The 12204-nt window shown below is 48.0% G+C and overlaps 1 protein-coding gene across 1 annotated transcript in view; it reads right to left on the reverse strand.

Moving 5' to 3' along the window:
• LOC139570320 (polycomb protein suz12-A-like) overlaps positions 1–12204 on the reverse strand; it is a 32661-nt gene that overhangs the window by 5919 nt on the left and 14538 nt on the right. Inside the window, exons 8-15 of the mRNA XM_071392110.1 lie at positions 9129–9228; positions 7970–8075; positions 4875–5058; positions 4059–4150; positions 2828–2971; positions 2136–2293; positions 643–847; positions 243–322 (exon numbers count right to left, since the gene is read on the reverse strand). Coding sequence (XP_071248211.1) covers positions 243–322; positions 643–847; positions 2136–2293; positions 2828–2971; positions 4059–4150; positions 4875–5058; positions 7970–8075; positions 9129–9228 — 1069 coding nt within the window. The remainder of the gene's footprint in view (positions 1–242; positions 323–642; positions 848–2135; positions 2294–2827; positions 2972–4058; positions 4151–4874; positions 5059–7969; positions 8076–9128; positions 9229–12204) is intronic.

The raw sequence follows: 12204 nt of genomic DNA on the forward strand, positions 1-12204 counted from the left end.
CACAGCAACGTCTTATGAAGCTCTAGAGAACGACACACAGCAACGTCTTATGAAGCTTTAGAGAACGACACACAGCAACGTCTTATGAAGCTCTAGAGAACGACACACAGCAACGTCTTATGAAGCTTTAGAGAACGACACACAGCAACGTCTTATGAAGCTTCAGAGAACGACACACAGCAACGTCTTATGAAGCTTTAAACAGAGGCTGAATAACGAGGCCTTTAATGTGGGGTACGTACCCATACTTCATAACGTGAAGGTTCCATAGCTTCATCACCTCCTTCTCGCCGTCGTTCACGTCTGTAAACTCCTGGATTTGCTGTAGACAGAACAACAGTCAGAGTGGATCCACAGTCAAGTTGGAGACTCCAAACCCAATGTCAGTGTGGCTCTGTAAAACCTACAGTCTGTACTGGTAATGGTAGACCTGGGTGTGTATGGGTCTAAAACCTACAGTCTGTAATGCGGTAGCTACCCGCCCAGTGTGTCTCACCGTGTGCGGTAGCTACCCGCCCGGTGTGTCTCACCGTGTGCGGTAGCTACCCGCCCAGTTTGTCTCACCGTGTGCGGTAGCTACCCGCCCAGTGTATCTCACCGTGTGCGGTAGCTACCTGCCCAGTGTGTGTTTGCGTCTCTCACCATGATGGTCCTCTCTCGGAGCCAGAAGGGGTCCGTCTCATCCTCACTGTCGTGATCTATCTCCTGGGGGGTTTTGGGGGTACAGCTGTCTGAGCGGAAGTAGAGACGGTTGTGACCAGGGATGATTCTCTGCTGGTCTCCCTCTCCTCCTTCTCCATCAGCCTCCAGGAACTCACACAGACTGGGGGGGAGAAGACGCTTAGGTCTGGGGGAGGAGAGGGAGGGGTTAGGAAGTGACTGTCAATTGTACCTGCATACACCGTTGTGCATACATAGATGCTTTAGCCTACAGGAAGAGAGGAGATGGGTAGGGGGAATTAGAGAGAGAGAGAGAGAGAGAGAGGTAAAGATCCTACAGGAAGGAGAACAGAGGAGAGGGAAAGAGAGAGGTAAGATGGATGTTCAAAGCAGCACTTATTTATCAATGCCAGAAACACATATAGTAGTAACTTAGAGCACCCCAAGAAAACACTCCCAAATTACAAACTCTGAAATCAATTATAATATTATGTTGTTCTGAAAGTTGGGTTTGAGGTTCTCTCCAAATCAGCTCTAACTTTGGAAAGAATCCTACAGCGCCCCGTGGTCAGCATCACACCGTGAAAAAAAATAAAATAAAATAAAAGATTGTGAGAATGAGGGGGAAGAATTGGTCCCACACTGCTACTAACCTTATGCCTAACCTTGACCTTAAATTAAGACCAAAAATGATAATTTTGATTTCAGGAATTTATAGGATAAAGACAATTTTGACTTTGTGTCTGTGGTACACTATACACACAGCAGTATGTGGACACCCCTTCAAATGAGTGGATTGGTCTATTTCAGCCACACCCGTTGCTTGATTTTATACACCTGTCAGCAAACAGCCATGCAATTTCCATAGACAAACATTGGCAGTAGAATGGCCTTACTGAAGAGCTCAGTGACTTTCAAAGTGGCACCATCCTAGGATGCCACCTTTCCAACAAGTCAGTCAGTTCATCAAATATTTGCCCTGGTCAACTGTAAGTACAGTTATTGTGAAGTGGAAATGTCTAGGAGCAACAATGGCTCAGCCGTGAAGTGGTAGGCCACACAAGCTCACAGAAAGGGACCGGCGGGGCTGAAACGTGTAAAAATCGTCTGTCCTCGGTTGCAATACTCACTACCGAGTTCCAAACTGCCTCTGGAAGCAACGTCAGCACAAGAACTGTTCGTCGGGAGCTTCATAATGGGTTCGGACTAGGTCCCTTAGTTCAAGGGAAGGGAAATCTTAACGCTACAGGATACAATGACATTCTAGACGATTCTGTGCTTCCAACTTTGTGGCAACAGTTTGGGGAAGGCCCTTTCCTGTTTCAGCATGACAATGTCCCCGTTCACAAAGCGAGGTCAACACAGAAATGATTTGTCAAGATCGGTGTGGAAGAACTTGACTGGCCTTCACAGAGCCCTGACCTCTGTGTCTGTGTCTGTGTGTGTGTGAGACCCAGACGTGTGTCCCCAGTTACCTGCAGACGAGGATGTGTGTGACAGGGGATCTCTTGACGGGTCCGTTCCTGCTGAAGGCGAAGCCGGGCTGACTGTGAATATCCTGAGGATTCCCAGCGTACGCCCCGTCGTAACGCTCATTAATAGACACGTCTATCCTCGCTCCTTTAGGGTGGGGCTGGGGAGGAGGTCATAGAACATGTCAATCACAACGAACCTGGTCTCTCTCTCACCTCCTAGGCTGTTTACACAGCCAGCCCAATTATTGGCAAAATATCAGCAGTGGGCTGCCTGTGTAAATGCAGTCATAGTTGAAGATAAATCTGTTGTGGGCCAGTTTGAGGAGACTGTAGTCTTCTACAGTTCAGAGTGCACCAGACACACACACACACACACACACACACACACACACACTCTCTCTTCGTCTCTCTACCCCTCGCTCCGTCTCTCTCTCTCTCTCTCTCTCTCTCTCTCTCTCTCACTCTGTCTCTCTCTCTCTCTCGCTTCGTCTCTCTACCCCTCGCTCCGTCTCTCTCTCTCTCGCTTCGTCTCTCTTCCCCTCGCTCCGTCTCTCTCTCTCTCGCTTCGTCTCTCTTCCCCTCGCTCCGTCTCTCTCTCTCGCTTCGTCTCTCTTCCCCTCGCTCCGTCTCTCTCTCTCTCTCTCTCTCTCTCTCCGTCTCTCTCTCGCTTCCTCTCTCTGTCTCGCTCTCACCACGTAGTTGAAGATGAATCTGCTGTGGGCCAGTTTGAGGTGTTTGAGGAGACTGTAGAGTCTCCTACAGTTCAGAGTGCACCAGGGACAGTGGAGGTCATCTCTAGCCTCGGTCTGCTGCTGTGTGTTGTGGTTATACAGGAACTAGAGAGAGAAGGGGAGAGAGAGAGGGAGTGAGAAGGATATAGACTATGTAATCCCACAGAAAAGGTCAGCCAGTCTGACCATAGAGTAGGAGCCAGTAGAAACTAAGACACTCCCCATCATAGACAGACAAGTTTTAAATACACTGTACCAAATGGGACCCTATTGTCTATATAGTGAGCTATGGGCCCTGGTCAAATAAAGGGCACTCTATAGGGAACAGGATGCAGACCTGTTATAAAGGACCAGGTCTCTAATACCATCCACCCCCCCAGTCAGACCTGTTATAAAGGACCAGGTCTCTAATAACCCCCAGTCAGACCTGTTATAAAGGACCAGGTCTCTAATACCATCCACCCCCCAGTCAGACCTGTTATAAAGGACCAGGTCTCTAATACCATCCACCCCCCAGTCAGACCTGTTATAAAGGACCAGGTCTCTAATACCATCCACCCTCCAGTCAGACCTGTTATAAAGGACCAGGTCTCTAATACCATCCACCCCCCAGTCAGACCTGTTATAAAGGACCAGGTCTCTAATACCATCCACCCCCCAGTCAGACCTGTTATAAAGGACCAGGTCTCTAATACCATCCACCCCCCCAGTCAGACCTGTTATAAAGGACCAGGTCTCTAATAACCCCCAGTCAGACCTGTTATAAAGGACCAGGTCTCTAATACCATCCACCCCCCCCCAGTCAGACCTGTTATAAAGGACCAGGTCTCTAATAACCCCCAGACAGACCTGTTAAAAAGGACCAGGTCTCTAATACCATCCACCCCCCAGTCAGACCTGTTATAAAGGACCAGGTCTCTAATACCATCCACCCCCCAGTCAGACCTGTTATAAAGGACCAGGTCTCTAATACCATCCACCCCCCAGTCAGACCTGTTATAAAGGGCCAGGTCTCTAATAACCCCCAGTCAGACCTGTTATAAAAGGGCCAGGTCTCTAATACCATCCACCCCCCAGTCAGACACATAACAAGAGAACAAAAGACAAGCACAACACAACTGTGATTCAGACATTGATTGCACAATGCAGTCATCACTGAAGTCAACAATACAAGTGTGTTTCTCCCTCTCACCTGGTAGAATATGCGTAGATTGTCACTTGGTTCCTCAAGTGTGTGTTCTCGTCTCATCTGAAATTCTGTACTGCTGAAGGAGTCTTTCACAGCTACAGAGAGAGGGAGGAAACATGTACCATGTTTAAAGGGATGCTTTAACATATACCATGTTTAAAGGGATGCTTTAACGTATACCATGTTTAAAGGGATTCTGTAACGTGTACCATGTTTAAAGGGATACTTTAACGTGTACCATGTTTAAAGGGATTCTTTAACGTATACCATGTTTAAAGGGATTCTGTAACGTGTACCATGTTTAAAGGGATACTTTAACGTGTACCATGTTTAAAGGGATTCTTTAACGTATACCATGTTTAAAGGGATTCTGTAACGTGTACCATGTTTAAAGGGATACTTTAACGTGTACCATGTTTAAAGGGATTCTTTAACGTATACCATGTTTAAAGGGATACTTCAGGATTTTGGTAATGAGGCCCTTTGTCTACTTCCCCAGAAATCAGATGAACTCGTGGATACTACTTTTATTTCTCGGTGTCCAGTATGAAGGATGTTGCTAACTATCACTGGCGCAATTGCTAACTAATGTTCGCTAGCAGATATCACTGACTTCCAGTCATTGTGCTAACGCTAGTTAGCATTGGCTCACAAAACTACCTCTAACTTCCTTTATACCAGACACAAAGACATAAAAATGATATTCATTTAAACATGGTATATGTTAAAGTATCCCTTTAAGTTGACACCATTCAGTGAGCTTCTACAGATTACAACAGTCTGTCTGTGTGCGCGTGCGTCGTCCGGCCCGTGTCTCACCTACGGTCTGAGTGGGTCTGAGGGAGCAGGGCCTAGGGTCGGAGGTCAGGCTGCTAGCGTCAGCGTTCCGCGTGGCGAGGGGTTTGGCCACAGGGGCCGTCGACCTATCACCGGGCTCGCCTGTCCAACGCAGCGTGAACTGGAGAGTAGGACCCTTGGAGAACGTCTCAAACGGAGGGAGGAGCTACAGAAAGTGGGGGAGGGAGAGAGAGACAAAGACATGAGTAAAAGGAAGTGCTGATCTCTTCCTGTCTGTTCAGAGAGGAAGACCAGGGGCCTGGGAGCAGGAATTACACACTAGTGATGCACCGTATACAAAACTGCTGTACTTTTTTGATACAAGAATTTTTATTTTTGGTACTTCTGCCAAATGTGTCTCACGGATCAAATCTGTTTATCAACGCAGTCGATGTCCCCCACGGAGTGCACCGTGACTGCCCCACTTAGCCTGTACTGGGAGTCTGGGCTGCACCGTGCCTGTCCCACTTAGCCTGTACTGGGAGTCTGGGCTGCATCATGTTAGCTCTCCACTTAGCCTGGGAGTCTGGGCTGCATCATGTTAGCTCTCCACTTAGCCTGTACTGGGAGTCTGGGCTGCATCATGTTAGCTCTCCACTTAGCCTGTACTGGGAGTCTGGGCTGCATCATGTTAGCTCTCCACTTAGCCTGTACTGGGAGTCTGGGCTGCATCATGTTAGCTCTCCACTTAGCCTGTACTGGGAGTCTGGGCTGCATCATGTTAGCTCTCCACTTAGCCTGGGGGTCTGGGCTGCATCATGTTAGCTCTCCACTTAGCCTGGGGGTCTGGGCTGCATCATGTTAGCTCTCCACTTAGCCTGTACTGGGAGTCTGGGCTGCATCATGTTAGCTCTCCACTCAGCCTGCACTGGGAGTCTGGGCTGCATCATGTTAGCTCTCCACTCAGCCTGCACTGGGAGTCTGGGCTGCATCATGTTAGCTCTCCACTTAGCCTGCACTGGGAGTCTGAGCTGCATCATGTTAGCTCTCCACTTAGCCTGTACTGGGAGTCTGGGCTGCATCATGTTAGCTCTCCACTTAGCCTGTACTGGGAGTCTGGGCTGCATCATGTTAGCTCCCCACTCAGCCTGCAATGGGAGTCTGGGCAGCATCATGTTAGCTCTCCACTCAGCCTGCACTGGGAGTCTGGGCAGCATCATGTTAGCTCCCCACTCAGCCTGCAATGGGAGTCTGGGCAGCATCATGTTAGCTCCCCACTCAGCCTGCAATGGGAGTCTGGGCTGCATCATGTTAGCTCCCCACTCAGCCTGTACTGGGAGTCTGGGCAGCATCATGTTAGCTCTCCACTTAGCCTGTACTGGGAGTCTGAGCTGCATCATGTTAGCTCTCCACTTAGCCTGCACTGGGAGTCTGGGCTCCATCATGTTAGCTCTCCACTTAGCCTGTACTGGGAGTCTGGGCTGCATCATGTTAGCTCTCCACTTAGCCTGTACTGGGAGTCTGGGCAGCATCATGTTAGCTCTCCACTTAGCCTGCACTAGGCGTCTGGGCTGCATCATGTTAGCTCTCCACTCAGCCTGTACTGGGAGTCTGGGCAGCATCATGTTAGCTCTCCACTCAGCCTGTACTGGGAGTCTGGGCAGCATCATGTTAGCTCTCCACTCAGCCTGCAATGGGAGTCTGGGCAGCATCATGTTAGCTCTCCACTCAGCCTGTACTGGGAGTCTGGGCATCATCATGTTAGATCCCCACTTAGCCTGCACTGGGAGTCTGGGCAGCATCATGTTAGCTCTCCACTCAGCCTGTACTGGGAGTCTGGGCAGCATCATGTTAGCTCTCCACTCAGCCTGTACTGGGAGTCTGGGCAGCATCATGTTAGCTCTCCACTCAGCCTGTACTGGGAGTCTGGGCTGCATCATGTTAGATCTCCACTTAGCCTGTACTGGGAGTCTGGGCTGCATCATGTTAGCTCTCCACTCAGCCTGTACTGGGAGTCTGGGCAGCATCATGTTAGCTCCCCACTTAGCCTGCACAGAAGATACCGGTAGCTTCCAGCTTTGTAGGCTAACTTTCCATGCTAGCTGACAGCTAAAGCTAACATTCCACTACCACTAGTGGGTCATACGTAGGACCTATTTCAAATGTGAATTCACATCATTTTATGATTAATCATTTAAAAGATGTTTTAAAAGATGGCTATTTAAACGTTTTTACATTTGTCACATTCCTATTATAAATGTAATGATATTGAACCTCTAAGATGCCTAACTATTGAACAGAGCAGTAGCTGAGTTAATCTGTCTGGATCAAGAGGCATTCTGGGACTTTGGTTAATATACCTTTTATTTATTTACATTTTTTATTTAACCTTTTTTTTACCTAGGCAAGTCAGTTAAGAACTAATTCTTATTTACAGTGACGGCCTACCAAAAAGCAAAAGGCCTCCTGCGGGGACGGGGGCTGCGATTTAAAATAAAAATATAGGACAAAACACACATCACGACAAGAGAGACAACACAACACTAAATAAAGAGACTTAAGACAACAATATAGCAAGGCTGCAACACATGACAACCCTGGTATCGTTTTGGTATTGAGTAACGTGATACTAAACCTGGTATGGTTTTGGTATTGAGTAACATGATACTAAACCTGGTATCGTTTTGGTATTGAGTAACGTGATACTAAACCTGGTATCGTTTTGGTATTGAGTAACGTGATACTAAACCTGGTATCGTTTTGGTATTGAGTAACGTGATACTAAACCTGGTATCGTTTTGGTATTGAGTAACGTGATACTAAACCTGGTATCGTTTTGGTATTGAGTAACGTGATACTAACCCTGGTATGGTTTTGGTATTGAGTAACGTGATACTAAACCTGGTATGGTTTTGGTATTGAGTAACGTGATACTAAACCTGGTATCGTTTTGGTATTGAGTAACGTGATACTAACCCTGGTATGGTTTTGGTATTGAGTAACGTGATACTAAACCTGGTATGGTTTTGGTGTTGAGTAACGTGATACTAAACCTGGTATTGTTTTGGTATTGAGTAACGTGATACTAAACCTGGTATCGAAGTCCAAATCGTGGTCTGGTGACAACACACACGCACCTTTCCATCCAGGTTGGTTTCCCAGGTAGCTCTCTTCTTGTTGACCGGACAGTCCACCATCTGCTGCATAGACACCTCATACTCTCCATCTAACAACTGCAGACGCCTACACACACACACACATTAACAGCAACGGATACAGCCCATCCAACAACTGCAGACGCCTACACACACACACACATTAACAGCAACGGATACAGCCCACCCAACAACTGCAGACGCCTACACACACACACACATTAACAGCAACAGATACAGCCCGTCCAATAACTGCAGACGCCTACACACACACATTAACAGCAACGGATACAGCCCACCCAACAACTGCAGACGCCTACACACACACACATTAACAGCAACAGATACAGCCCGTCCAACAACTGCAGACGCCTACACACACACACATTAACACATTAATTCTGAAAGGAGGAAGGGACATTGGCCGTCTTCCAGAGCTTCAAAACGGTGATGCAGAGTGAGTCGGTTTTTGTAAAGGTGATTTCTTCACCGCAGTTGTTGTGGAACAAGCCCCAGAGTCCGTCAGAGACGTGGAACAAGCCCCAGAGTCCGCCAGAGACGTGGAACAAGCCCCAGAGTCCGCCAGAGACGTGGAACAAGCCCCAGAGTCCGCCAGAGACGTGGAACAAGCCCCAGAGTCCGCCAGAGACGTGGAACAAGCCCCACAGTCCGCCAGAGACGTGGAACAAGCCCCAGAGTCCGCCAGAGACGTGGAACAAGCCCCAGAGTCCGCCAGAGACGTGGAACAAGCCCCAGAGTCCGCCAGAGACGTGGAACAAGCCCCAGAGTCCGCCAGACGTGGAACAAGCCCCACAGTCCGCCAGCGACGTGGACCAAGCCCCACAGTCCGCCAGCGACGTGGAACAAGCCCCACAGTCCGCCAACGACGTGGAACAAGCCCCACAGAGACGTGGAACAAGCCCCACAGAGACGTGGAACAAGCCCCACAGTCCGCCAGAGACGTGGAACAAGCCCCACAGTCCGCCAGAGACGTGGAACAAGCCCCACAGTCCGCCAGAGATGTGTGCAGCGTATGAGAGGGAGAATGAGAAAGAGACAGAGTGTGTGTGACAGAATGAAAGACATATAACAAAAGAACACAAAACTGTGTGTGTGTGTGTGTGTGTGTGTGTGTGTGTACCTGTTCTTATCAAACACAGTCATCTGAGCTACGAACGTTGTTTCTCCCACTTCTTCTTGTCTGACGGTGGAGCTTCTCTTCTTCCTGTTACACACATCCTCTGTACCAATAGAAGACTGGGGTTAACACACACACATCCTCTGTACCAATACAAGACTGGGGTTAACACACACACATCCTCTGTACCAATACAAGACTGGGGTTAACACACACACACACATCCTCTGTACCAATACAAGACTGGGGTTAACACACACACATCCTCTGTATCAATACAAGACTGGGTTAACACACACACACACATCCTCTGTACCAATACAAGACTGGGGTTAACACACACACATCCTCTGTACCAATACAAGACTGGGGTTAACACACACACACATCCTCTGTACCAATACAAGACTGGGGTTCACACACACACACATCCTCTGTACCAATACAAGACTGGGGTTCACACACACACACATCCTCTGTACCAATACAAGACTGGGGTTAACACACACACACATCCTCTGTACCAATACAAGACTGGGGTTAACACACACACATCCTCTGTACCAATACAAGACTGGGGTTAACACACACACACACACATCCTCTGTACCAATACAAGACTGGGGTTAACACACACACACACACACACACACGTCCTCTGTACCAATACAAGACTGGGGTTCACACACACACACACACACACATCCTCTGTACCAATACAAGACTGGGGTTAACACACACACACACATCCTCTGTACCAATACAAGACTGGGGTTAACACACACACACATCCTCTGTACCAATACAAGACTGGGGTTAACACACACACATCCTCTGTACCAATACAAGACTGGGTTAACACACACACACACATCCTCTGTACCAATACAAGACTGGGGTTAACACACACACATCCTCTGTACCAATACAAGACTGGGGTTAACACACACACACACACACACATCCTCTGTACCAATACAAGACTGGGGTTAACACACACACACATCCTCTGTACCAATACAAGACTGGGGTTCACACACACCCATCCTCTGTACCAATACAAGACTGGGGTTAACACACACACACACACATCCTCTGTACCAATACAAGACTGGGGTTAACACACACACACATCCTCTGTACCAATACAAGACTGGGGTTAACACACACACACATCCTCTGTACCAATACAAGACTGGGGTTAACACACACACACATCCTCTGTACCAATACAAGACTGGGGGGCACACACACACATCCTCTGTACCAATACAAGACTGGGGTTCACACACACACATCCTCTGTACCAATACAAGACTGGGGTTAACACACACACACACACATCCTCTGTACCAATACAAGACTGGGGTTAACACACACACACATCCTCTGTACCAATACAAGACTGGGGTTAACACACACACATCCTCTGTACCAATACAAGACTGGGGTTCACACACACACACATCCTCTGTACCAATACAAGACTGGGGTTAACACACACACACATCCTCTGTACCAATACAAGACTGGGGTTCACACACACACACACATCCTCTGTACCAATACAAGACTGGGGTTAACACACACACATCCTCTGTACCAATACAAGACTGGGGTTCACACACACACACACATCCTCTGTACCAATACAAGACTGGGGTTAACACACACACATCCTCTGTACCAATACAAGACTGGGGTTCACACACACACACATCCTCTGTACCAATACAAGACTGGGGTTAACACACACACATCCTCTGTACCAATACAAGACTGGGTTAACACACACACACACATCCTCTGTACCAATACAAGACTGGGGTTAACACACACACATCCTCTGTACCAATACAAGACTGGGGTTAACACACACACACACACACACATCCTCTGTACCAATACAAGACTGGGGTTAACACACACACATCCTCTGTACCAATACAAGACTGGGGTTAACACACACACACATCCTCTGTACCAATACAAGACTGGGGTTCACACACACACATCCTCTGTACCAATACAAGACTGGGGTTAACACACACACACACACATCCTCTGTACCAATACAAGACTGGGGTTAACACACACACACATCCTCTGTACCAATACAAGACTGGGGTTAACACACACACACATCCTCTGTACCAATACAAGACTGGGGTTAACACACACACATCCTCTGTACCAATACAAGACTGGGGTTCACACACACACATCCTCTGTACCAATACAAGACTGGGGTTAACACACACACACACACATCCTCTGTACCAATACAAGACTGGGGTTAACACACACACACATCCTCTGTACCAATACAAGACTGGGGTTAACACACACACATCCTCTGTACCAATACAAGACTGGGGTTCACACACACACACATCCTCTGTACCAATACAAGACTGGGGTTAACACACACACACATCCTCTGTACCAATACAAGACTGGGGTTCACACACACACACACATCCTCTGTACCAATACAAGACTGGGGTTAACACACACACATCCTCTGTACCAATACAAGACTGGGGTTCACACACACACACACATCCTCTGTACCAATACAAGACTGGGGTTAACACACACACATCCTCTGTACCAATACAAGACTGGGGTTCACACACACACACATCCTCTGTACCAATACAAGACTGGGGTTAACACACACACATCCTCTGTCCCAATACAAGACTGGGGTTCACACACACACATCCTCTGTACCAATACAAGACTGGGGTTCACACACACACACACACACACACATCCTCTGTACCAATACAAGACTGGGGTTAACACACACACATCCTCTGTACCAATACAAGACTGGGGTTCACACACACACACATCCTCTGTACCAATACAAGACTGGGGTTAACACACACACATCCTCTGTACCAATACAAGACTGGGGTTCACACACACACATCCTCTGTACCAATACAAGACTGGGGTTCACACACACACACACACACACACATCCTCTGTACCAATACAAGACTGGGGTTCACACACACACACATCCTCTGTACCAATACAAGACTGGGGTGAACACACACACACATCC

Source organism: Salvelinus alpinus, chromosome 1 (assembly GCF_045679555.1).
Source record: "Salvelinus alpinus chromosome 1, SLU_Salpinus.1, whole genome shotgun sequence".
Taxonomy (NCBI): domain Eukaryota; kingdom Metazoa; phylum Chordata; class Actinopteri; order Salmoniformes; family Salmonidae; genus Salvelinus; species Salvelinus alpinus.